Raw genomic sequence first — 27,346 nt, 5'->3', positions numbered from 1 at the left:
GGAGGGGACCCAATACACTAAATCTCCAGTACTTGTTGCTTAAAGGGATACTGTCATGGGAAAAACATTTTTTTTTTTTCAAAATGAATCAGTTAATTCTGGACTGAAATCCATTTCTCAAAAGAGCAAACAGATTTTTTTTTATATTCAATTTTGAAATCTGACATGGGGCTAGACATATTGTCAATTTCCCAGCTGCCCCAAGTCATGTGACTTGTGCTCTGATAAACATCAGTCAATCTTTACTGCTGTACTGCAAGTTGGAGTGATATCACCCCTCCCTCCCCCCCAGCAGCCGAACAAAAGAACAATGGGAAGGTAACCAGATAACAGCTCCCTAACACAAGATAACAGCTGCCTGGTAGATCTAAGAACAACACTCAATAGTAAAAACCCATGTCCTACTGAGACACATTCATTTACATTGAGAAGGAAAAACAGCAGCATGCCAGAAAGCATTTCTCTCCTAAAGTGCAGGCACAAGTCACATGACTGGGGGCAGCTGGGAAACTGACAATATGTCTAGCCCCATGTCAGATTTCAAAATTTAATATAAAAAAATATGTTTTCTCTTTTGAAAAATTGGATCTCAGTGCAGAATTCTGCTGGAGCAGCACTATTAACTGATGTGTTTTGAAAAAAAACATGTTTTCCCTTTAACCTGCGCCATATAGCTTTTTTTTTTCAATTTCCGACAAAGCTACACAGCAGCTTGTTTATATGAACTATAGTAGTGTTTCTGAAGCAAACACACCAGGTTTACCAGTGCAGGGCAAAAGTTCATGATATTTTCATTACTTTAAAACACTTTCATTTTTACATGCTCAAATGGGAGAGACTTTTAAAAGCAGCAATTTCAATAAAAGCTCCTACACAGAACTTAGTGCCAACTCGGCTACACAAGATTTACCCATCCTGCAATCCACACTGTTTCAGAGGATGTTAAGAGGAAGGATCTACACTACACACATCGTGGGATTGCACTGTGGTATCCAAGTATTTGGATTCTGTGAAAGATCTCCTATCCAAAATATTGCATTCTGACTTCCCAAAGGACCCATTTGTCATGCTCCTAGGAAAAAAACCCAATAAATTTAACAATCCCGCCCATCGATTATCCCAGCACATTTTAACAGCAGCAAGACTTCTAATTGCACACAACTGGAAAAAGGCCACCCTACCTCTGACTATGCTCAAGGCAAAAATTATAGACATAGCAGCCAACGAAAAGATGACATAAATTCTACAAAATGATGTGGAGGCCTACGGCAAAATATGGCTCCCTTGGTTAGCTTACAAGAATGACCCTCTACTCTTTTCTACCATGCATGTATGAACTTTTTATCATTTATATCCTAAGATCACAAAGGTCCAATAATGTGTTCTAACAGCTACATGTGTATATATAATAATAATAATGAAAGGAACCCAGCAGCCACAATTTTCTTTTCTTCTTAATTTTTTATTTGTTTTACTACTCTTACATGGTTATGTAAGTATACTTTTTTTTCTATGTTTATTAATACGATAAAACATTTTAGTTTAAAAAAAAAACAAAAAAAAAAACATCAATTTTTTGGTGTTACTGTATAGGGCTAATGTTAGTTGATTATATGACAAACTATAAAATTTGCAGATCTTTTTCCATTGTTGAAAGGTAGCTAAACAGTTTCTGGGTTCACAAAAGCTATATTAAATTCGTTCGAAGGAAAATTGCACAAAGGCATAACGTTTCTCATTACTAATTTTTTCCAGTTACCAGCTATTATTAAATTCCCAGTGTAAGTTTTTCTGAAGCTAAGATACATAAGATGACATATACCATTGTAGAGTAGAGATGAGCTATATAAATAAATGATAATAGGAGAGCACATTCCTGCCAATACAATTCCGGAATGGAGCATCTGCGCAGACTAAATACATACACATATATATATATATATACACACACACACACATATATTTTTATAGAACAATAGTAGATCTGCGTACAGTATGCTGCACAGTCCTGCGTTATGTACCTCTGTTTATGGAGCTACTTTTGTTGTGCCGTACTGATTATTGGTGGTTTGTATCTGTTTGAGGTGTCCTGTAGGCCTGAGAGATGCTATGTTTTGTTTGTGTTTTGTAAGAATAAGGGCATGGTTGTATTGATCTGTTTATAAGCAACAGAAGATTCCTGGCTGTGAAAATTGTCACCAGCAACGACTGTTGACATAAATGAAGCATTTTGCACAGACTAACCAGTCTGTCTTTTTCAGAACACCCACGTTTATTTGTGTTTAGGGTAGCGTGGTACAGATGAATAGGTAAACAATTATTCTATTGTTACTTTTCTAGTCATAGAGAGCTAGGACACGTAAGAATGCTATACTGTATACTGAAAATCTTTTTTTTTTAATAGTACAGTATTTCTTGTATGTCCAAGCCTTTTATTATCCTTTGTTTTAATAAAATGGCGTATCCTGAACCTTCTATTTGATTCATTCCAATTTCGTTAAATAAGCAAATTCAGTAACATAGACACTCCATAAAATATGACAAGAAATGAATGGAAGGTGATCTGTGTTGTAGGTAGCTTTGCCTAACACTCTGCTGTAATATGACCTGACTTGTATCCGTTTAAATGCAGTTTTCACAAAGCTAGCTACAGTTTAATTTTTGCAGTTTTTTTGTAGATTAAAGGGGTTGTTCACCTTCAAACAGCTAGTTGTTTTCGGATCACCAGAAATAACGACTTTTTCCAATTAATTTCTATTTTCTATAGCACCTTTTTTTTTAATAGTGAAGTGTAAAGTGTCATTTTTTACCTTCTAAAGCAGCTCTGGGAGGGGGGTCGCCGACCCTGTAAACTGTTATAAATTGATGCATTTAGTTGATACATTACTTATCTTTGTCCCTGCTGAGCACAATCCCTGAAGTTTCCTTCTGAAGCAACTTGGGTCGACTTCAGAAATCAAAGCGCCGCGAGTGCAGTGGTGCTGGAGTTTTTTCATTATAGCAGGGGGAAGGCAGTTCAAGGAGGTTGTCGCCCCGCAGAAGAGGCGATTAGTCGCCAGGCGACTAAATCTCCCTGAATCTGCAAATGATTTTTTGATGTGTGCTGGGTTTTTGGCAATACTCTTAAGTTTTTGTGTAAAATTCTGAGTTTTCAGGTGAAAAATCCTGCAAACAAAATTTTCGGGGAAAGTGTATAAATAAATAAGCCCTAAATACCCGTGCAGATTTGATCAGAGTTTTTTTCAGAAAATATTGACATAAATTCAGACTTTGATAAATAACCACCTTGGTGTCTGATCTCTTGAACAAAGTGACCATTATCAAACAAAAATGTATATGTAACAACTTAAAGGGATACTATCATGGAAAAACATCAAAAACACATCAGTTAATAGTGCTGCTCCAGCAGAATTCTACACTGAAATCCATTTCTCAAAAGAGCAAACAGATTTTTTTTATATTCAATTTTGAAATCTGACATGGGGCTAGACATTTTGTCAGTTTCCCAGCTGCCCCAGTCATGTGACTTGTGCCTGCACTTTAGGATGGAACTACTTTGTGGCAGGCTGTTATTTCTCCTACTTAATTTAACTTAATTTTTTTCCCATGACAGTATCCCTTTACCGATTCTTATGAAATCAGAGAAGAGAAGCTTTTAAATAGCAAGATATTTTGCTGGTGCAAGTTGGCCTTGAACTCAGAAGTATGATCTGTGCATGAATCAATTCAAGGCATATTAGTATTCAGCTTTGGTTAGCTTTTTGTACTGATCTTTTGTGGATAATCCAAAAGTCATGATAAGGTGTACAAAGACTGTTTGTAAGTGGTCATCTTAAATTATTGTATAGGATAATACCTTCTGACAAAATTTGTCAGGATAGCAAGATCAAAGTTCCTTTGTGCGCCACTGTTTATTGCTCTTAGCCGTCGTTTGAGTCTTAGAATTGTGTTCCTTAATAACCAACTCCAACCCTTTATTTTCGCAGTTATATTGGCAATGTGTCTTAACACTTGATGGATGATCACTGCACTCAGATGTTATTGTATTTTAAAGCACTAAGAACTGTTTTGCTGCCACATGGAGTAGCACAAGGCTTTTCATATATATGTAATTTAAAAGTTAGACTATGATACAGCCAAATAGATTGCTTCTAAATTCAATATGAATGCCAGGTTCTCTACTCTTTCATTCCCATCCAAAGACTTCAGCATAATATATTTTAAAGCTGGCTTATATGGGTTGCCATTTATAACCATGGGTCATTTCTCCAGTTTCTGCAGTTTGGTCCTATATGAACGTTATGACATTGATCTGACTGTCCCCAACCTTCTCACCATTTGATAGTGACACAATACATAGAAGGGAATAAGGCCATCCTATTTTTGTATTTGTTTATTTTAGAAATCGCTGATTAAATGTCATCAGACTTTGATCATCCTAAAAATTTAATTAAGGGTCCCACTAATGGACCAGTGTTCATCCACAGTGAGGGGAATTGTTTAAATTGGGTAACATGGTCTGCATGCGTGATTAGCTTAAAGGGATAGTTTACCATCACACAATTTATTGTTTGCAAGCAATATGCTGCAAATAATGACTTTTTAATGCTTTATATTGTTTTCTGTGCTTACTAAATGTAAAGCTTAAAGCAAAGATGTACTTCTGTCTCATATTTACTTGTTTATGTTTCTTAGACTTTCAAATAAGGAGCAACTCATTTTATAAAGAGGCTTCTCAGTGGACAGGTGATTTGTTTTGTTTGTGCTTGGACAACTGGAAGTAGAATGGGGTTTGCGCTGTTTAGTACAAACAAAACAAACTATAGATATTTAATAATTAAAACAGCACAGGACCCATTGAGAAAAAAGGGGAGTATACTTCCCCTTTAAATGTGGGTTTATAAAGTGTGCACATGTCTCTAAGGTTTCAGTTCTTTTTGTTCTAATTAAATGTAATTGGTTTTATTTTGGCTTAATGTATTATTAGAAACATTGAGTTTTTCTCTTTTTCTGCAGGTATTTTGGACATATACTAGCTAGTACCATTTGGGAAACTTGCGTTTTTATAATATGGTTAGCTGTATATTATATGAAAAAAAAGTATCTTGTTAGTAATAGATTTTTACATTCTTTATTTTCCGCAGCAAACAACAGATGGGAAGCCAAAGATTATAGATATTATTGACACGACAGGAAGTGGAGACGTGAATACCAGCACTGTTCTTGAACCAAAAGATGGAGTAATTGGAGGCCTTTCGGGAAGAACGTTAAAGGTAAATACAGTTCTGTATTTTATTTATTTTTTCAGAACAATGAATAATATTCACAAATAGTTGCGTTAATCAATGTTGAAGCACTTGAAAATATGTTAATATTGAGTGTGTTTTTATCACATTTGACACTGAATCTAGAAATTCTGTAATTTGTTACACACACACACTCACACTCACGCACTCACACTCACACACTCACTCTTCCCATGTATATAACAAGAATGCAGCTGTAAAGTGGTTTGGTGTCATATTTGGTTGTTTTTATTTTATATTTTTGTAGATCCCCACCAGCTGGATAAACCCTTCTGGCAAATATCACATTGGTATAAAAAATGGTTTCGACTTTTACCCTAAGGCATTGAAAGAGCGTTTGCAGGTAATGTAAGTGATCTTACTAGGCTGGCTCATCAAAACTATAAAAAATTCAGTTTTAAATCCTGCAGTATATCTATTTGCAGGCTTATATCTTCTATGATCGAATATTCTGTAGTATGAAATGTGAATTGATTGTGTGAATTAACTAAATCACTGTATATATTGCACTGTGTACATTTTGGATATGTACTCATTTATTTTCTAGAAAGAGCGTAAAGAGAAGCTTTGGGATCCTGTCCATCGAGCTGTTCTAGCTGAAGCCTGCAAGAATCAGGAAGAGTTTGAAGGGAGTTCTAATGCTCAAGCCCAGGTTGTCTTAAATCTTCATTCTTTGTAATACAGTATGTACGCCTAAGATGTGTGATTTCTATTTCTTGGAAATGGAAAGGAGGCACACGTATAACTTCAACTAAACCCTATGAAATTGTCTTGTATTGTAAATATGCCCTCACTGTACTTTACATAAGAAACAGTTAAAAGCCATTCATTAAATGAGAAAAACATTTTATTTTTTGGAGGGCCATTATATCAATGCTCAACCTTGTTCTGATGCCTGTATTCTCACAAGCAACCTTTTGTGACAGTCAGCCAATACTCACCAGCCATACATTCATTTAACCAGCTCATTCATTTAAACCCCTTGCGGGTTATCCAATAAATGGTGCAAAGTTTGCTACGTGTCTAATAAGTCCTACAGTAACCAATCAGCATCTAGCATTTTGTGGTTACTTGTCATCCAAGGCTGGTGCTCCTGTGAGGAGAAAACTGCAACTTCCAGCGAGCACTCATGCGGCTGCTCCTGTGCAGTACAGTGAAAAGCTGAACCTTCATGAAAAAGACAGCTGTTTCATTCTACTGCGCATGCATCTGCCCCAGGAAATTTGAAGACAATTGCTCCGTGGTGCTCGCTGGCAGAACCTCAGGCTTGGAGCAGTTTTTTGCTGATCGGAGCAACAGCCTGGGGTAAGTAAATATATCCACTTAGGGGTGCCTAACTTTTGACACCCCTAAGTTTAATAGACCCTTCTGGGTAAAGTGTGATTATGAGTTTAGTGACTAAGGTGGCCAAACATGGGCAAACATCAGGTTTTTGTATTTGGTGACCATAGGTTTTTTCAGATCAGAAGTATCTGCAATGCCTGTGTAGATCTCTACATGCATAATGAGTGTAAATTAATGTGGACAATGTCTCAACGACAATGTCTCAATGTCTTCTGACCCTTGTTTCTTATGATTGTTGTAATTTATAGTTAATAGGGACAATATATTTTTAAAGGCAGGAAAGCTAATAAAAGAAGATCTGCAGAACCAAGTGGAAATGTTAAACTCCTTTGAAAAAAAATATTGTGATCCTGGTCCTGTGTATGACTGTTTGGTATGGCATGATGGTGAAACCTGGAGGTAAGTTATTTTTCCCTCAATGAGAACTTTTTTCATTCTTAATATTATTTTTACACTGTTTTTTTTTCCATTGAATTATTTTCTTTATCATTTCAATAACGTTTGTCAGTTTGCTATGCTTGTAACCTGCAATGAGAGGTTAAACATTTCTGAAAAACCTAATAAGAATGAAAAAAGTTAAAGTAAGTTTAAAAAAAATCTAGGAATTATGACTACTGAGCTGCTTAGCAGAGCAATTCATATTGGGCTAACTGATTGACCCTAGAAACAGTAGAATAGGGTATGGTTTATTGTCTAGTATCACTTTTCTCTTAATCGAATGGCAGTGCAGACCAGTACCACTGTCCCTTACCTGAAAGAGAATCCCTAAAAAACAGTTTAGATTTGCGGAATGTATTTGATGCCATCCATTTATGTGTCAGACCTTAGGTAGCCCCTGTCTGTGTTGTTTAACCAGTTATTTTCACTTATGATTGGAATAGATAACTGCAATTTGCTATCTTTACAGGGTCTGTATGGACACAAGTGAATGCGGAAATTTAGAAGCTTGTAGTGTTTTGGGGAGCTACAGAGAAACACAAGAATTTGGATCCTTTGGTGCATCAGAAATGCTGAATTATTCAGTGAATATTTATGACGATGGCAACCTACTTTCAGTTGTGACTAGTGGAGGTAAAATATTAAAGATTTCTATGTTTAATGGGCATTGTAAGTTGTTTTGGGCTAACCCAAGGCAACCACTTTCCTTTAGCAGTGAAGTTCTGTGCCCTATTTATCAAAAAGAATGTAGCTTGCCTTTGATATTGACCGAATTCTCCTCTAACAGGTGCTCACGGTACACATGTTGCCAGCATTGCTGCAGGCTATTTCCCTGATGAACCCGAGAGAAATGGAGTAGCTCCTGGAGCGCAGATTCTGGCCATAAAAATTGGTGACACTAGGCTAAGTACAATGGAGACCGGCACAGGACTCATTAGAGCGGTAATGCCTATTTTTTATGTAGCATGATCTTCTGCTTTGTTATAATTCACATTCTGAAACAGATTTCTAGCAAACAATATAAAACAGTTTTTTTTTTTTTGTTTTTTTTTTTTGGATTCATTGACTACCAGTCACATTTGTAATGCATACATTTCATGCATAACCATCATTGGCCAACATGAAACCTACGTTCAATTCCTAAATTTAAGGAACAACTAAGAATTGTTCCATGAGCCAAAAAAATCAAAACAATTGTCATTGACAGTTGAGTATGGAAAGGGTGACAATTATTTAGTGGTATATTTTTGTTGACACAGCACTACATAACAATTTTGATTTAGTGGTAACACTTATGAATTATTATATAAAGGCTTTAATTGACTATCATATCCATAAAAGCAAATACAGCTTTCTATTATATTTGCATGTTTTTATTTTCGACAGCCTTTGTTTTTAAAGGGTCGGTAACTGACTATTGTTTTATATGCTAGCATTTTGCTCATGACTTTATTACCTTCCCAAATATGTTCAGGTATGTGTTTGTTGCTAATATGTAGGTTTTTGAGTCATGCCACTAGACTAAACCCATGGAAACCTTTTAAGTCAAAACGTAATTTCCTTTTTTTCTTATTTAAACAGATGATTGAAATAATAAAATACAAGTGTGATCTTATCAATTATAGCTATGGTGAAGCAACACACTGGCCTAACTCTGGGTAAGTTATCAGATGTAATCAATTCTAAGCATGCATTGTATCCCGGATTCAGTCTGGGATTCAGATGCTTCCTAGCCTTTTTTCAGCTAGAACAAAACCCTTAATGACAGTAAAAATTTGTCACATGCTGGGAATTTCCGGTGCTGTCAAGAATTCGGTTTCGTGTTTGGCCAAATCCGTTCCCCGATGATTATGGGGTTCAGCCAAACCCCTGAATACAGGGTTTGCAGCATTCCTAATGTATACATTTACCAAATTTGAAAGCAGTTAGATGTATGCTGATTCAGTCTTAATTAGTTTTATGGGAAATTACTTATTAGAAAAAGAAACAGGTTTTCAGTGCAGTGTTTTTTAATATAAATTCTTGCCTTGTTAAAAAAAAAACACACACACACACACATATAATACTATAATACTTTTTTTTACTTCAAAACAACACACACCCTATAATCCTTTTTTTACTCAACTTTTTTTTCCTATATAGGAGAATATGTGAAGCAATTAATGAAGCTGTGTGGAAGCACAACATCATATATGTTTCAAGTGCTGGAAACAATGGTCCGTGCCTTACTACCGTAGGCTGCCCAGGTGGAACTACTTCAAGTGTGATAGGTATGTTTCACCAGCTACCCATGTAGGAGTATTATTAACATTGTCTCAAGGGCAAGACTTAAGCCTTTCAGTTTGACATAGTATAGTTTACTGTTGTATGATTTTTGTTTTGTAATTTTTGTTCTAGACTAAGAACGAAGAACATTTTTTACTAGCATTGTATCATATCTTTCATTTTAGGTGTGGGCGCCTATGTTTCACCAGATATGATGGTGGCAGAGTACTCCCTTAGAGAGAAATTGCCTGCTAATCAGTACACTTGGTCCTCCAGAGGTCCTACGTAAGATAAATGTTGGGTTTTTTTGTTATTTTTTTGTCTCACTTCATTCTTGATTGTACATATATATATATTCCATCAACTGCTTTTTAGATTTTATTTTTCTCTTGCAGTTGTATTATTACAATTTTCTGCTTGAAGTAACATGCAAGACTTTGCTTTGTGTACCCTAATGTTAGGAGAATTTATTTCTAAGGCTTACTCTCTGCCAGGTTCCTTATGTTTACCATATACACCCAGCAATTTTAGTTCATAGCTAGTCTTCTGATGGCTGTACCACTCTCCAAGCAATTTTATTTCTTTAGGCTTTAACAGGTTACACATATAGGATTTAACAGGTAACAAATATCGACAGAAAGTCTTTTGGTTTGGTGATACTAAGGACAATGGTATATAATGTATACAATGCCATGGCTAGCCAGTATGACTCTACAAGAAGATTTAGAAAAATATTGTAGCAGTCATAGAGTCTCTAACAGTAATGCAGTCCCCTCTTAATAGTTCCATTAGGCAAATACAAAGGGGAAAATAGTAATATGTTAAGTATGCCTTTAAAGACAAAAAACCTAAATGCCCTGTGGTGTGCGAATATGTAAGGCACCCCCATTGAATTCAGTGGCAAAGTTTGTGCCCCACAGTTCTGAATCACTGGGAAAGCAAGTTAAGATGGTGCTGCTGGGAGGTTTGTGGGAGTTCTTGTACCTGTGTATTTTTTTTATAGTATAGTAGAATGGCAGCACCGGAATGGGGAACAGTTCATTGATTCAATTCACTGAGGGGAAGCCTAACATATTGGCACCCCATTGAATTTACATTTCCTCGTCCTTTAATCTAAATGAACTTCTACAGATTACAGCTGTTCCATGAAGCATATCTTACAAATAAGGTGCAAGGTTTTAAAATAGATTTTTATCGCTATGGTTTGTTTAGAAACTGCTGTTGCACTTCCTTTATAATCTTTCTATTTTCTTAAAATTATTATGCCTTCCACTTTAATGTTTTCATTATATTTTTAGTACTGATGGAGCCCTAGGAGTCAGCATAAGTGCCCCAGGAGGAGCTATTGCTTCTGTCCCAAATTGGACTCTAAGGGGAACACAGCTTATGAATGGAACATCAATGTCTTCTCCTAATGCTTGTGGAGGCATTGCTCTAGTATTATCAGGTAAAGTGTGTGTTTGTGTAGAATTGCTCTGCGATAACTTCCAGCTAATCCTGTTTAGTGTTTTGCCATAGAGTAGGAATCTCAGAACACTCATACTCATACTAATAATCATCAGTCCATAGGGTTTGTATTTTCTATGCTACTGTAACCTTTAATAGAATGATTTGTAAAAATTAGCAGAAAAAAAACTTAAAAATCTTTCAACCTAAATAGATTTTTTTTCTGTACTTTAACCAATCAGCAACTTGAGGGGGGGGGCACATGGGTCTATACTGTAATTACACTGAAAACGTTTTTTATTTTGCACAATATATTAACCCAGTTTTTATTTTTATAGTGAACTGTTCCCTTTAATCAGAAAATACAGTTGTTGGAGACAAAACTTATTAAATAAAAATCCAAAAATTAATTATTATAAAAGGAAAAATAGTGGCGTTTTCTTTTAAAAGTCAGTAACATTTCGCCATCCATTGAGGTGACAGGTTTTTAGGTGTTCTTCTCATCCTATATTTCATATTCCTCTAATTCAGGTCTTAAAGATAATGGCATACCGTACACTGTAAATTCAGTGAGGAGAGCACTGGAAAATACTGCTATGAAGGCTGAAAACATTGAAGTGTTTGCCCAAGGACATGGGATTATTCAGGTATGGAATATATTTGTCATTTTTAATTGTATCCAATGCTTGATTTAAAATTTTTGAAAGGAAATAGATGTAAAACTAGACTCTCCTATAAGGTCTGTGTTTAAAAGTTAAATGCACAGTAACACCAAGAAATGTGTTTTGTTGTATGTTTATTAAAATATAATTAACTTTTGTCATGCACTGGTAAAAATAAATTGTGTTTGCTTCTAAAAACCACTGCTGTAGTTTATTTAAATAAGCCTCTGTTTAGCTATGGGGGAAGCAATTCAAGATAAATAAGGCAATAAGACTCATGTTTACACAACCGATAACATAGATTATGTAAAATACAGTGGGTTTAGTTCCAACATGTGCAGATAAACATATGTCATAATGTCATTCATGACTCTTTATGGGACTACAGACTGAAACGTTTCTCATATAAAATAAAACATTTTTTGTCATGAAATAGTTTATTTGTAGGAGCTCAATGAACAGATGCAAACTTTATAAATGTTTCACTTTTTAATGTTACTAGTCCTCTACAAGGGTTCAGAGGTCCAGTTTTCTGAAGAGAACTCCAGTCGGGGTTATCTTCAATGTCTCCATCGTTTCAGCAAATTTCTGGTAGCTAATCGGGCTGTGTATGCTCAGTACATTGGTTCCTGGACAAACGCATACCCTGTATAGTAAAATGGCGAGTGGTGTTAAATTATTCAAAGATGGCAGAATAGATGGGGAACGGGCAGAACAGAATAGAACGAGGGTGAGAGGAAAGGTTTTAATAGAGTTGAAGGGAGCAAACTACAGAGAGAACAGAAGAGGAAAAGAGTAGATTACAAAGAGAAAATTGTAGGATGGGGAACTGGTAGAGCAGAAGAAAAAAGCAAAAGGTAAGAGAAATGACATTAAGAAGGTAGAAGTATTGAAGAGCGTGAAAGTGCAAAACTGGGCATGAAATGCATAAATTTTGCTTGTCCATATCATTTTAATTTGCAAATACCCTGTGCACAAACTTGGTTCTAGACCAAACCTTTTTGGTTTGTTTGTTTTTTTAATAAACATTTTTTTTATCTCTTTTTAAGTCAAAAATAAAAAAATATACATAAATACTGAAATATAAGTGAGTAAGCAAAACATAGTGCCACTTTGTTTGTACAGTCTTTAATCGAGGTACATACAGAATTTATATGTACATCATGTAACAATATTAACCCATAATCTCATACATTGAAATCTGCAAAATTATTCAGAAAACATGACCATCATTGCCAAACTTTATTAACGTAAACTTTATCTAGAATTCCTTTTTGAGCATAAAGCAGAAGGGCTGATGTAAAATGCTCTGTTAGGAGAGTCTTCCATATGCCAATCTGTACAGCGTTGGCTGAAAACCATTTGAGGGCAATACATTTACTGGCAGTAGACTCCTTGGTAGATGTCTGAATATGATCAAGCCACTTTAAAGTTGCCAACATATGTCAAAATATGCATTCACACAGCTATGAAATGTATTGTCTGTCTAAAACTTTACCTGCTTGCAAGCACAGCATTAAGGGAGTTTTCTTATGTGAAACTATGCAAGTCAGCAGTCTGGCCGCAGCTCTTTTTGCTGACAAAATGAAAAAAAGAACAAAAATCTGTTGTATGCCTTTCCGAGTTCAATTTCCTTTAATTTATTTTTGTTATTATCAATGAAACCTGTAGGCAGTGTTAGCATCCATGCCTATGTTTAACTTTTAAAGGCCTATAAATTAATGTTTTCTAAATTCATCCTTTCCAGATGCATTTCATTACTTTTCCTTTTAAGGAAACTCATTGTAACTATTGTTTGCCAGTACAAAGACACTGACACAGCCACTCAAACTGCAACAATTCTTTCCTCCACAACCACTTAGCTTTTATTATATACAGTAGATTACATTTTCTCTCCTTCCGAATGAGCAGAGTTTTTACAAGTCTTCATATGCACGTGCAGCATCAGCCTTGACTGTATCATATAACAGTAGTGATGAGCAAAATATTTCGCCAGGTTTCGCCTCGAAAAAGATGCCTATAGCCTCCAGTGGGTAAAAAAAAATGTTATGTGTCAAAAAATAAAATGTTGAGTGTCAAAAGAAAATTGTTGTCCATAGACTTCAATGCATGGCAAATTTTTCTCTCTTTCGGAAATGTTTTGGCAGAGTGAAAGGGGTCATATTCGCCCATATCTATATAACCAACATGTCGTTTTCTAGGCTTGCAAAGGGTTCGTCTGCGCATGCTGAGCAGCAGCTAGTGAGGAAAAAGCAAGAATTCTGTATTACTAGTTCTTGGATTTAGCATGATTGCCACTACTGTTGTTAGATCAATTGTTGGATGTAGAAAGTTGGTTCCAATTTTTAGTATAAATATTTCAGCATTTCTTCTTTACATCTGTAGATTGTGGTATTATTTTTTTAACTGATTACTCCATCCTTTTTTTATATAACTAGGTTGACAAAGCATATGACTACCTCATACAGAATTCATCAGCACTGCTTAGTAAGATTGGATTTACAGTTACAGTTGGGAACAGCCGTGGAATCTACCTCAGGGATCCTGTCCAGGTTTCTGCACCTTCTGATCATGGTGTGGGCATTGAGCCAGTGTTTCCAGAAAGTACAGGTGGGACTTAAAGCAGGGATAAGACAATTAAAAACGAATATCAATCATGCAGGAATATATCGTGTGTACAGGCATGGGATCTGTTAACCCGGAAACCGGTATCCAGAAAGCTCTCATTAGGAAAGGCTGTCCCCCATATACTCCAATTTACCCAATAATACAATAATACATTTTTAAAAATTATTTTCTTCTGTAATAATTAAACAGTACATTGTACTTGATCTAAGATATAGTTTATCCTTATAGGAAGCAAATCCACCCTATTGGGTTTATTTAATGTTTACATGATGTTATAGTAGAAGCTTATGGTTATGCAGATCCAAATTATGGAAAGATCCGTTCTCTGGGAACCCTGCAGGTCCTAAGCATTCTGGATAGCAGGTTACATACCTTTATTAATATACCCAGTGCTATCCAGTTAACCAGTATTTCCACTTCACCTCTTGCCATCTGGGCAAAATGTTGACATATTTTCCCTTGAAAATTGATGATGTAGGGCTAACTGGAATCAAACTTAGTCTGCCATTTTAGACAAATGCATCCTGTTGTCACCAGCCAAGAACAACTCCTTCCTTTTGATTTGATGGAAGTGTGTATTGCAGTAATAATATTGTCATCATCTGAATCAAGCGGTCTTTTTATTTATTTATTTTTACATACAGAAAACTCTGAACGAATATCGCTACAACTTCATTTAGCCCTGACGTCGAATGCATCCTGGATTCAGTATCCTAGCCATTTAGAATTGATGAATCAGTGCAGACACATTAATGTGCGTGTAGATCCACGTGGCCTACGAGAAGGAGCTCATTATACTGAGGTAGGCCTACATGATATCATATTTCCTTTTTCCTGTTATTTTCATCTATCATCAGTTTCATCACAGTTTTTGATTTCATCTAAATTTAATTTCTGAAAGATCTTTTCAGTCTAAAGCATTGTAAAGCATTCATTGGCAAAGAGTCCTCCTAAATATTGCTTTAATCTTATAATTTTCTGTTTTTATTTTTTTTTATATATATACTGCAGAGGCTGTTGTTTTCAGCATTGTGCATACCAAACATCATGTTCTACGTGATATAAATCTGTTCAATCGGCAAAGTGAGGATCTTTGACGAATGTAAAACACTGTTCTTACTTTGCTTAAAGAGCAAAAACCTTTTTTTTCTGTTCTTTTTTTTTTTCCAGATTTGTGGTTATGATGTATCTGCACCAAATTCTAGACCCTTGTTTAGAGTACCTATTACAGTCATCATTCCCACACTGTAAGTGCTTTTTTTGTACTCTTCTTAATCAAAATTAGGTTAGTTAAATTAGGTTAACATTGTCTTCATTAAAGGCCTTCTGATACTATAAAACTTGCCAAATTAAGCATTTTTCCGAAAATCATTTAATTGCATCCAGAGTAAGTGCTTATCAAGTCTTGGGTTTATTGGCAACCCTAAACTAAGAGGGTGCTGCCATACCTTACCCCAACTGCACTCATGCAACGTAGTCTGACATAAAGTCAGGAGGCGTCATGGCAGCATTGCTTTAAGTAATTCAGTGCATGCCTAGTTTCTTCCGAAGGAGAAGATTTGGAATGAGCAATTGCACTTGAAGCTGAATTCTACTCTAAACTGCATCAGTGATGAGTAAGCACTAACTTAAGATTCAAATATAATCAAAATAATTGGGGTGGCTTTTTTTATGTTGGAAAAATGCTTATGTGAAACTTTATTATAACATTGGGTGAGCATGTTTGAGGGATGCTTTAAATAGTTAGTATGAATTACAGAATAACTTTTCTCTATTCCTATTTAAGCAATGTAATTGCTTGTAATATTGCACTCTATTTGGACCTTAGTCACATTGTTAGGTGTGCAATTTATCCTAAACAATGTTTATATTGGTATTTATTGCACTATGGAGCGATCTTCTTCCTGCATATTCGCTCTTTTAATTTCCTGTGACAGATGCATGTGCAGTAGAACGAAATAGCCGGCTTTTTCGTTAAAAGTATGGCTTTTTTTTCCGTTCTACTGCACATGCTCAGCCGCAAGCTGAAAGAAGAAGCAGGAAGAGGATCGCTCTGTGGTGTTCACCTGAAGAACCCTGGGCCGGTGCAGTTTTCTCCTGATAGAAGCACCAGCCTGGAGTGTTAGGTAAGTAAATACAATCACTTGGGGGTACCTAGCTTTTGGCACATCCAAGTATAAAATGATTTTCCTTCTCCTTTAAAGCAAAATGAAACTCGTTTATATAGGGTTTCTTCTTTTAGGTAAATGCATTATGTTTCATAATGACAATAAAAAGTGAGATTCAATCAAGATAAATAGACTGTACCACTACTTCAATTTTGCTTATAAGTATTACAGGGGAATCTCAGAAGTATTATTTTTGACTAATTAAAGTTATATATTTAGGCTGAGAGATGATGCAGCCTATGATGTGGAGTGCAAAGATGTGCATTTTAAGCCTGGCCAGATTCAGAGGCACTTCATTGAAGTTCCTCTGGGTGCCACATGGGCGGGTAAGTCAAAAGTCATGTTCAGCTATGTGTATAAAATACATTACTAAGACTGTAAACTTTCCTGTGGTATATAAAATGCTTCATATTCTTAACCTGGCAATGCTTTGTAAATGAGCAAGGGTAAGATGGGCATTAACAGCAACACATGAAGCTCACACTGCCCTTAGTCTTACAATGAAATCCCTTAGTGTTCTCTTTCTTAGAAAAATTTAAAAAGTAGTGTTTTTATTTTTTTTGTTTTTTTTTTTTTAAATACAAGCTTAACAAAAGGCGAACCACACATTTGAAAAACAAACTGGAGAGCAAAACTGAGTTGTCCCTACAAACTGCAAAATAGAAAAAAACAATGGCTACAAAATGGTGTTTTTTAGCATTATTCCCCTTTTTTTCTCTGCCAGAGGTCACAGTCTCTTCTCGTTCTTCGGATGTGTCCTCCAAGTTTGTTTTGCATGCAGTTCAACTAGTGAAACAGAAGGCATACAGGAGCCATGAATTCTACAAATTTTCTTCTTTGCCAGAAAAAGGTTCTGTAACTGAAGCATTTCCAGTGCTGGTACGTTATAACATTGTTGTATAAGAATTGTTGTGCATGTTTTCATTTTGAAGTCTATTGTATGTCTTTTTCTGGTCAATGTTAGGCAGTATAAAATGATCATGTTGGTTACCAGCAAATTGTTTACCCGTTTGGTTAAATTTTAGGTCCCCCTTACAGTACAGGATGTCTAAATATCACACTATACTGTTTAAAAAATACAGATCATCAGATTTCTGGCTGGAGTGAGCTGCTGACATAGCTAGAGACCATAATTAGCAATGCGCTACAATTATTTGTTCAGAATTCATGCTAAAATTTGAATATTCTTAATATGGCTAAGGTTTGATAAGACTTTTGGCCAAATGTGTTTTTGTGGAAAATGAGGTATATGGGTAAATCCACAAAGTATGATTCTATACACCCCTGACTGAATTGCAATGTGCAAAAAAAAAAAAAAGGTTTGAGACTAAACTGACAAATATCAAATATTTACATTCTGAGAAGTCAGCAGCCTAGCTGATATGGCAGAGCTACAGAGAAGGCTACATGTATAAACAATTCCTGCAACGAAAGAATCTATTTTTTTTTCTCCTAGATGTTCAGATAGTGTTTATGCACCAAATGGAGTATGGTTTTTCATTTAAAAAAAATATGCTTGATTTTTAGTGTCTTTGTTCATTTATTATGCTAGTTTTTTGTTGATAAATAATATGCTCTCATTTTTTTTACCAGAGCGGCAAAACCATCGAATTTTGCATTGCACGTTGGTGGGCTAGTCTTAGTGATGTTAACATCGATTATTCCATCTCATTTCATGGAATTTCCTGTGGAATGCCTCAACTAAACATCGTAAGTCTATCTATTTTATTTTTTTAAGTGGGCAAATTGCTCTAATCTGGTCCAAACAGGATTGTCCAGTGGACAAACAAATATGAATGTAATCATTAAGGGGCAGATTTATCCAAATGGTAAATAAGAGCTCACCACAAAAATATTCACTCACTTTCTGTTATTTCATATGGGATTTTTAGAATTGTATTTATCAAATAGTGAAAGAAAGTGGGTACATTTTTCTGTGGAAACTTTAATCTCATATTTTAATAAAGATGCCCCTAATTTTTATGCCAGGCAGCTCGATCAAAGTCCTAGTAATTTAAATTTTTTTTTTAAATTAATCAATATCTACCATAATGATCTGAAAGAAGAAACATTAGGGGCATTCCCACATTTCCTTTATGCACATAACTTTTCATACTTACAAGATACTTAATTTTTTTATTATTTTTTTTACAGGATGAAAATATTTTGCACTGTAGACTAACTGTTAATGTTTTATTCACAGCATGCATCAGAAGGGATTTCTAGGTTTGATCTGCTTTCTACATTAAGATACGAAGATCTGTCTCCAAGTATTAGTTTGAAAAGCTGGGTGCAAACCTTACGGTAATGTATTCTTTCTTAAAGGATAAACAATAATTTATTCTCTGGATTTTTTTTTTTTTCATCTGACTCTGTATGTAAAAAAAAAAAAAAGTAAAGTACTATATCCATCCTGTTATTAAAAACCCAGGGTCTATTTACATTAAACAAAGTTAAAGGATAACTTGTTAAATTAACTTTTACCATTTTGTAGATAGACTTATTCCAAGAAACTTTTTAATTTGTTTTCATATTTGCAGCTGGAATGAAGTCTGGTTGTTCATAGACAACCAAACAATAGATTAACAGTGAGGTTTTATTTTTTATCTTTCTTAGTTTTTTGTTACTTTTATTCAGGCATTTATTTTCCATTCTGAATACCTACTGCCTGGTTGCTAGGGTAATTAAACATTAGACGCCAAGTAGGCTTTGTAAGCTAACCGCTAACGGTCGCACAAGGAAAAGTTGAAATCTAAAAAGCATGCCAATTAAAACCAATGAAAACTTATATTAGAATACTAATTTCTTTCATCCTACAAGTTAATTTAGAGTTGAACTATTTATTTATGTTTCAACGTGCCATTTGATGAAAATGGATTGTTTTATAAAGCAATACATAGTCTGGAGTGTTTCTAGGTTGATATGTGCTCAAACAGATTGCAAGCAAACAGAGCCTAATGCCAAGCCCATGCCAGCACACATTTAAAGCACTGTTTATAAACACTAAAACTAGACAGCTGTCATTGAAGTTCATCTCTAGTCAGAGTAAGTGGAAAGACCGTTAAAAGAGATTAAGCTCAACAATTTGGCATGCTGTGATATTTATGTTTGTATATATAGTGCTGTGGGTTTTCTTCCTGGATGATCTTTCTGTTCTTTGGCTCCAAGCAAGAACAATAAAGCAGTAAATAGATCTCACAATAAATCTTTCAAAAATAACAAAAAATCAGAAATGGAAGTTTTTTTTACTGCCTCTGTAGTTTCACAACCATGATTTCACAAATCTTTAGGCTGTTAGCCACCCAGTTGAAATATGCCATGTGTGCTAAATGTGCTATACCCCTCACTGTGCTACTAATTCACAGATAATTAAGTTAAGGGATCCTGTCATCGGAAAACATGTTTGTTTTTTTTCAAAACACATCAGTTAATAGTGCTACTCCAGCAGAATTCTGCACTGAAATCCATTTCTCAAAAGAGAAAACAGATTTTTTTATATTCAATTTTGAAATCTGACATGGGGCTAGACATTTTGTCAATTTCCCAGCTGCCTCTGGTCATGTGACTTGTGCCTGCACTTTAGGAGAGAAATGCTTTCTGGCAGGCTGCTGTTTTTCCTTCTCAATGTAACTGAATGTGTCTCAGTGAGACATGGGTTTTTACTATTGAGTGTTGTTCTTAAATCTACCAGGCAGCTATTATCTTGTGTTAGGGAGCGGTTATCTGGTTACCTTCCCATTGTTCTTTTGTTTGGCTGCTGGGGGGGAAAGGGAGGGGGGTGATATCACTCCAACTTGCAGTACAGCAGTAAAGAGTGATTGAAGTTTATCAGAGCACAAGTCACATGACTTGGGGCAGCTGGGAAATTGACATTATGTCTAGCCCCATGTCAGATTTCAAAATTGAATATAAAAAAAATCTGTTTGCTCTTTTGAGAAATGGATTTCAGTGCAGAATTCTGCTAGATCAGCACTATTAACTGATTCGTTTTGAAAAAAAAATGTTTTTCCCCATGACAGTATCCCTTTAAGATAAACTAAGTGGTGACTTAAGATGGTTTATGATGACAAGAAAAACTGCCATTTATTTTTTACACCCACACATATTAGTCTCTATATCTTCTGTAGCAGAATTACCGGTAGTGTTTTCCTTTTCTTTTGTACTTTTATCACTTATGTTCTACTATCAAGGCATCAATATAAGATTGATTGGTTTCTTCTTTGTTCAATAATTTATCAGGTCTGTTACCCCTATTTAACATTATTAAATTCTGAATTTCCAGACCTATCAGTGCCAAAACCAGACCATTAGGATCCCGTGATATATTGCCAAATAATCGGCAGTTATATGAGATCGTTTTAACCTACAACTTTCACCAGGTGAGTTCTGTGGTGCAAATGAGTAGATCAGTAATGCTGTTGTACATTTGGCCTGTGAATTTTATTTCCATGATTGTTACTTGCATGTATAAGTCCATGGCAACAGAAAATAAAACAGCTGGAGTTATGAAATTACACTTTTTTTGCTTTTATCTGGCTGCTTTATTTACAACATTTGCATGTGGTTAATTTAGTACACATTCTAGCTTAATGGGGCATTAGTCAGCTTGTCCTTTAAGGCAGGACATCTATTTTAGATTTGGTGTTTCTTTCCAGACATTGCCTGCTTAAAAGGTATTCAATATCTAGGACTAGGCTTACATATTTTATTTGATTATATATATTTTTTTCTTCTTCTGTTTAAAGCCTAAAAGTGGAGAAGTGACGCCAAGTTGCCCTTTACTGAGTGATTTGTTGTATGAATCTGAATTTGACAGCCAGCTGTGGATGATCTATGATCAGAACAAAAGACAGATGGGTTCAGGCGATGCTTACCCTCATCAGGTACTAGTTTTCCATTGCATATGCACATGTACAATAACTTGCTCTCACGTGTCTATCTCGGAAGAATTGTGAGCATATTTTAGGGAATTTAACTGGTAGGTGCCTAATCACTTGACTTATAAAATTCTACTGCCACAGGGTTGCTGTAAGCCATTTGAATTTAATTTCCTTTGGATTGAGTTATCGAGCATGTTTCAGGATGTTGTTCAAAGGGGTTGTTCACCTTTTCACACTTTTTCAAGTTTAGTTGTTTTCAGATTGTTCACAAGAATTAAAAACTTTTTGCAATTACTCTATTTTCTATTTGTGATAATTTTCTAATACTGAAGTGTGGTGTGTGCAGGTCGAGAAATTCTCACCCAGCACCTGACCATAACCAGCCCCCTCCCAACTTACACCTGGCCCGGTCCACAGTTCCCCCTCTATTTATAGATCCACGCCCGCCCTGCAGTGAAATCAGAAAAGGGGCAGGCACAAGTCTATAAATGTAGGCGTCGTAAACGCTAGGTTGCGGGCGGGGAGAGCAGGACAAGAGCTCATTCTGGACCCACACGTGACCCGAAGATTTTGTGCAGGAGCCAGCCGGAACCAGCCCGACACACGGGTTTCTGGCTGGCATGCACATCACTAGGGGTTGTTGACTCTTTAACTGTTCTAAAATTATACGTTTAGTTGATACATTTCTTATCTTTCTCCCTGCTGAGCAGAAACCCTGAGTTTCATTAAAGGCATCTGTTAGAATTGATACAATTGTTAATAATATTCCACAGATACTGTTGAGAAGTGTAACGGCTCTTGTAGCCACTAAACAGTTCAGAATCTGGTCTTGGATCACTGAGCTGCCAGACTGAGACACGAACATTAAACTTTAAGCTTCAATTTTGGAAAAATTATAAAAAATGGAAAGCAAATGAAAAAAAGTCTTTATTTCTGGTGAACAATCTGAAACATCTTAACTGGAAAAAGTGTTTGGAAGGTGAAGAGCCCCTTTAAATGTATATTTGCAATAATTAGAATACATCTCTTCCCTGATTATTCCCTCTGGCTGCTTTGCTTGAGGTCCCCACCTTGTGCACTTTAATAGAAATTTCCTTTTACTGCACCCAGTATTTGCCAAAGCACATGGTCCTACTGCAGTAATAGTTCTAATAGAGCAGGAGAAGCAAGGGAGGCAAGTAATAGTCCCCCCCCTTTTTTTTTGGGAACACCTAATTACAACCTATGATGGCAGAGTTTTATCTCTCTGTACAGGTTATCATCCCTATCATCAAAATTGCATTTTTGCATGTTTTCCATATATTCTCCAGTTTTATCATTGCACACTTGCAGCCCTGCTGACTTATTCATTGCAAGTTTTTCTTGTATCATTTGTTGTTTTTGTTATGCAACCTATATGTTTGCGTACAGGCTTTTTTTATGTAACCTGTACGTTTAATGTATATACCCATTTATTGTCCAATGCTATGAAATATGTTAACATATTATAAATGCTTGCAGGTGGTAAACAATAGAGTTGCCAGTTGCAGCCGAACATAATGGCACTTTTTGCAAGATTTAAACTCAAAAGGATCGTGGAGGCCTTGTTTTGTTACAGAAGTCAAAATCATATGCTTTTCATGTCTAGACTAATTCTTTGTTGAGCTTTGTTCTCCTTTTAAACAGTGTCTTTCTTTTTAGTATTCAGTGAAACTGGAGAAGGGGGATTATACAATCCGAATGCAAGTTCGTCATGAGCAAATAAGCGAATTAGAGCGCCTGAAGGACCTGCCATTCGTGGTTTCTCACAGAATGTCCAATACTTTAAGTCTAGATATATACGAAACCCACAGCATGGCCCTCTTGGGAAAGAAAAAGGCAAATAGTCTGACGTTACCGCCAAAACATAGTCAGCCATTCTTTGTTACAATGCTGCCTGATGACAAGTAAGTATATTAATGAAAGCATGTCATTTGGTATAGATAGAGAAAACTGGTCTTCAGAGAGAATTGCACAGATACATTTTTGGAATATATGTTATATGCTGTCTCTAATATAAATATAGGTCCATGATTCTTGGTACTTGATAAAGACAATGCAGCTCTGTGAAAGTTGTTAGACTTTGCCTGTTGCTGTGCTCAAGGTGCCTGGCAGTGCTTACAATTCGGAGCATATATTACAGTATAGTGAGTTTATAGAATATTTTACATTTTTCACATTTTGTATCCTGGTTTTTGATATGTTTTTTTATGTAGTGCTGGGGAAAAAACTGCTGCTGTTTTCCTAATACTCCGACATCTTGTGTGAATGAAAAACAGCCTAATGCAATATCTGATTCTGTCTTGCTTCACTGCTTCAAGCTGAATTAACCCCCAGTCATGTGGCACCTAGGAAGAGCAATTCATCATATCTGAAATTTCATGTTACACAATAGGGATTCAGCAGTAGGGCAGATTATCTTCTGTGTAAAACCATGAGAAAAAGATTAAAAAAATAAAACAACCTTTCAAATGCAGTGGGTACTGTATATTTGTAGTAATATTACAGGCATGCCATGTATTGTACACTTAAATTAAATATACACTTGTTGATAGATCTTCCATCTTTGCCTTAACAGAATACCTAAAGGTGCTGGGCCAGGTTGTTACCTTGCTGGTACTCTGACATTAGCCAAAACGGAACTTGGCAAGAAAGCTGTAAGTATTTCCTTGAATAATTTTTAATGCTAGATTTATTTTCACTAAGTGGCACGTTTATATGACCTAAAATAAAGATCCATATTAGATCCCCTGCCATTTTAAAGGATATTAAACACTATGTATTAAAGAGCATATTAAATACTGTGCAGCAGACATGGAAACACAAGTGTGAAGTTTTTGACAATATAGACATGATTTCAGGAAAATTTCAGTTGAAGAAAAACATTTTGGCGTTAAAATTAACCGTGCAATTCTTTGGTTGGTATCTAATGCACACACATTGCCACCCATGTAATGCACACACATTGCCACCCATGTAAAAAGCCAATTTTGTTAGGCTAATTGTATGGGGTAAGAATAGATTTCAATCGATCTGTAATACATTTGTTTATCTTTAATGTGAGCTAGAGTAATAATAAACATGTAGTTATCCATTTGTTTTGAAACATTGATTGAAATCAATAAAAATTGCAAATATACTGCATGATTCATTTTAGTATTAGATAGCACTGGGACATCTAAAGCGTGTGATGCATGTATAGATACTGTCATTTATGCAGCCCTTAAAATGTCAGATTTTCTGTATTGGTGAAGTGACCTGTGTTGTTATTCTCCTTCAGCTCATAGGCCCAATAAATTGGATTTGTTCTTTTACGGCTAGCTTACGTTGAATGCATGTATAAACAGTTAAAAACAGAAGAAATAAATCTAGATCGAGTTTCAAATAAAGGGCTAAATTAAAGTACTTCAGTTGACCACGGTCGGGAATATTGATAAATTACACTGTAATGTGTTCCATTGAATGACAATGAAGATAGCCAATGTAAGGTGCACTTTCTGCAACACTGGTAACACCAAAGCATTGCCTTGATTGCCTGTTACTACTCCCAAGTGCATCAGCCAGGACTCTTTCTGTTTTATAATATCAGGAGCAGTGACATGCAGAAAGGGACTTTGACCCCACCGCTTTCTACCAATTGTCAGCAGCAGTCAAAATACCCTTCTGACACTGGCCTTAGAAGTCAAATTCTCAGGATTGTGTGCAGAAATGCTAGCAAAATTAAAATATTGAGATTTTTTTTCAGACTCTGACCTTATTGACATTATCTGTGATAAATGTGTTTTTTTATTTAGCATTTGCAATTTTTACACAGACAGATATGCACACATACAGTACATACATAAAATCTACTGAAAGAATTCCTAGCCATCCATTATTTCTGATGGTAGTTCATAAATAATTTCTAACAAATGTCTGCATCGAATTGTTATTTAAGTGTGCAGGAGAGAATGAAGGAGCTTACAACTGGCACTCAGTATTTGCAAAGTAAGTTCTGCTAAAGGGAGGCTGAAGCCAGTGGCAGTCAAACTAGGTTTAAAAATGTTAAGGTATCAAATACCTAGGGATAATAAGGGATCTTTCTGTAATTTGGATCTCTAAAAATAAGATCTCTGCTAAAATAAAATCCAGATAAACCAAGTATAATTGTTGCCACCAATATGGACAGCAAAGTGCAAGGCACTGTTTTACTATAGAGAATTCATTTTTTACAAATTACAATTATTTTCTTAAAATGCAATCTGTGGATGATAATAATCCCATAATTCAGATCTTTCTGGATAATGGGTTTCCAAATAATGGATCCCATATACCTATCCATTTTACACATGAAAGGTCCTCTTTAATGTTACATGAATTATGAACAGCTGAAAGGCTTCAAATGATTATGCAGCTTTGTGTTGTTCTCGGATTTGAATATGCAAATTAGGATGTGGACATTTTTAAAATATTATATATTCAGTGTTTCGCCATTAGAAACTGTTTTTTTTTGTGCAGAACAGTAAACCTGAAGGAGGTTTTTGACCACACATCATGTCCTGGCCACACACTCGTCCCTCCAATAACTTGTAAATATGGAGTGCTCAGTTACAACATGGGAGTTTTTGCTGGTTTGTGCAATTACAGAGTAACACTTAATTCAGAGTAAAGTTATCGGAAGCAAGCGAGTGGGATCTTACTCTAAAAGCTGTCAGAGGGGGCAAAAAAACCCAAGTTACTATTGAAAAAAATCAAGGAGAGTGGACATGTAACATGTTCAGAGGGAATTCAGTTCTTGCAAAAGTGAGGAGAAGACACTCATCAATAAATAGTTGTTGCTTACTCTTCCACGTCCCTGAAATGGTGCTGATATAGTTACATAGCAAGGGTCTATTGTGATCTCTTGGTTACTGAAAGACAAACTGAAACGAAGTTCATGTGTTTTTATACATAAGCAGAAACGTCATTATTTTTATTGAAATTAAAAAAAAAAGTAGGTGCTCCTTAGTGTTTTAGTCTGAAGCTTACATTTCCAATATTTTTCCGTGACAACCATCAGTGACTGCAAGCGTTCATGCCTATATATTAACTTCCTAAGCTCCAACGCTTGGTGGGAAGAAACCTCTTTCAAGCTTTTCTAAGGAGCAGTGACATGTAAACATTTTCCAGAAAGGACAATTATTCTTTGTATATGCTTATACATAATGTGACAAGTAGTGTGTATAATATGCGATGTGTCCTTCAGCAAGCCTACTGATTTTTTTATGGGGCTGTTTTATTATTAATTGATGGTTAGAATTAGGGAAAATTAGATTTTAAGTTCTTTATCTCACTTTTTTTACATTATGTAAATCACATTGGGACAAATAAATGTGTGAGACAAAGAATTTTTTACCTGATCCTGACCCTTAATAATAAACCACCCACTTAGTATCCTATACCACAACCCCAGTTTATCAAACTGACATTTCATTTGCATGTATTTGTCCCAAGCTCTTCTATCTGCAATAAATCAGATATTTTATCAACTGACCTTAAAGGGACTTTACAATGATAATTCTTTGGATGAGGTCATTTGATAAGTGAATGCAAAACCTACCTTATAGAGAAGGTTATTTACCTTTTAAGCATATGTTCCGCACACCACCTATAAATATATACAGTATGGACATCTTTCTATTGCTTTTAGTATGTTACCAACTACTACAGCCATTTAGTATATGTATGATATCTATAGATTCTATTATTGCAAATGGATAGTAGATATAGAAATATAGAGGTGTCCGTTTGAAGGTCAGAATGTTTCCACTGGTATATAAAGGCTGCTGCTTGGGAAGTAGCGGTTATAAAGTGGAGTTGATATGTCTCTTATGGCCTTCTATACATCTGCATAAAACATATATGATTCTTGTATATTTTCAGATAATAGACAAGTAATCTATAAACATGCAGATATTTTCCCTTTCTTGTGTTTCTGGCCTTAAATGAGAGCACTGTTACTTATTGTCTGTGCCATGGGAGCTTTAAATAGCATTTGAAAACCACAAGAAATTTTGCAAAAAGTGATGATTTAACAATGTACTAGGAGTGAAGTTAGAATCGTATTATTGAATATGTTTGGCAAAAAATACATTCTGTTTATTGTTTTTTTTTTTTTTCTTCTGACACATGATTAGTATTTCTATGTATTATGATTGTTTTAGCACATATTC

The 27,346-nt window shown here is 35.5% G+C and overlaps 1 protein-coding gene across 2 annotated transcripts in view; it reads left to right on the top strand.

Annotated features, from left to right (window-relative positions):
• Positions 1-27,346, top strand: part of tpp2.S (tripeptidyl peptidase 2 S homeolog) — a 41,564-nt gene that overhangs the window by 663 nt on the left and 13,555 nt on the right. For both annotated transcript variants that reach the window (XM_018249856.2, XM_018249855.2), the window contains exons 2-23: positions 5,145-5,273; positions 5,554-5,649; positions 5,854-5,958; positions 6,925-7,049; positions 7,558-7,721; positions 7,876-8,030; positions 8,670-8,746; positions 9,231-9,358; positions 9,539-9,638; positions 10,652-10,800; positions 11,331-11,446; positions 13,900-14,071; positions 14,734-14,891; positions 15,260-15,336; positions 16,477-16,583; positions 16,982-17,136; positions 17,851-17,967; positions 18,461-18,561; positions 20,540-20,636; positions 21,003-21,140; positions 22,818-23,062; positions 23,734-23,812. In XM_018249856.2, coding sequence (XP_018105345.1) covers positions 5,145-5,273; positions 5,554-5,649; positions 5,854-5,958; positions 6,925-7,049; positions 7,558-7,721; positions 7,876-8,030; positions 8,670-8,746; positions 9,231-9,358; positions 9,539-9,638; positions 10,652-10,800; positions 11,331-11,446; positions 13,900-14,071; positions 14,734-14,891; positions 15,260-15,336; positions 16,477-16,583; positions 16,982-17,136; positions 17,851-17,967; positions 18,461-18,561; positions 20,540-20,636; positions 21,003-21,140; positions 22,818-23,062; positions 23,734-23,812 — 2,790 coding nt within the window. The remainder of the gene's footprint in view (positions 1-5,144; positions 5,274-5,553; positions 5,650-5,853; positions 5,959-6,924; positions 7,050-7,557; positions 7,722-7,875; positions 8,031-8,669; positions 8,747-9,230; positions 9,359-9,538; positions 9,639-10,651; positions 10,801-11,330; positions 11,447-13,899; positions 14,072-14,733; positions 14,892-15,259; positions 15,337-16,476; positions 16,584-16,981; positions 17,137-17,850; positions 17,968-18,460; positions 18,562-20,539; positions 20,637-21,002; positions 21,141-22,817; positions 23,063-23,733; positions 23,813-27,346) is intronic.

Source organism: Xenopus laevis, chromosome 2S (assembly GCF_017654675.1).
Source record: "Xenopus laevis strain J_2021 chromosome 2S, Xenopus_laevis_v10.1, whole genome shotgun sequence".
NCBI lineage: Eukaryota > Metazoa > Chordata > Amphibia > Anura > Pipidae > Xenopus > Xenopus laevis.
Note: the sequence above shows the minus strand (reverse complement) of the source record. Positions and strands in the feature narration are given on the sequence as shown.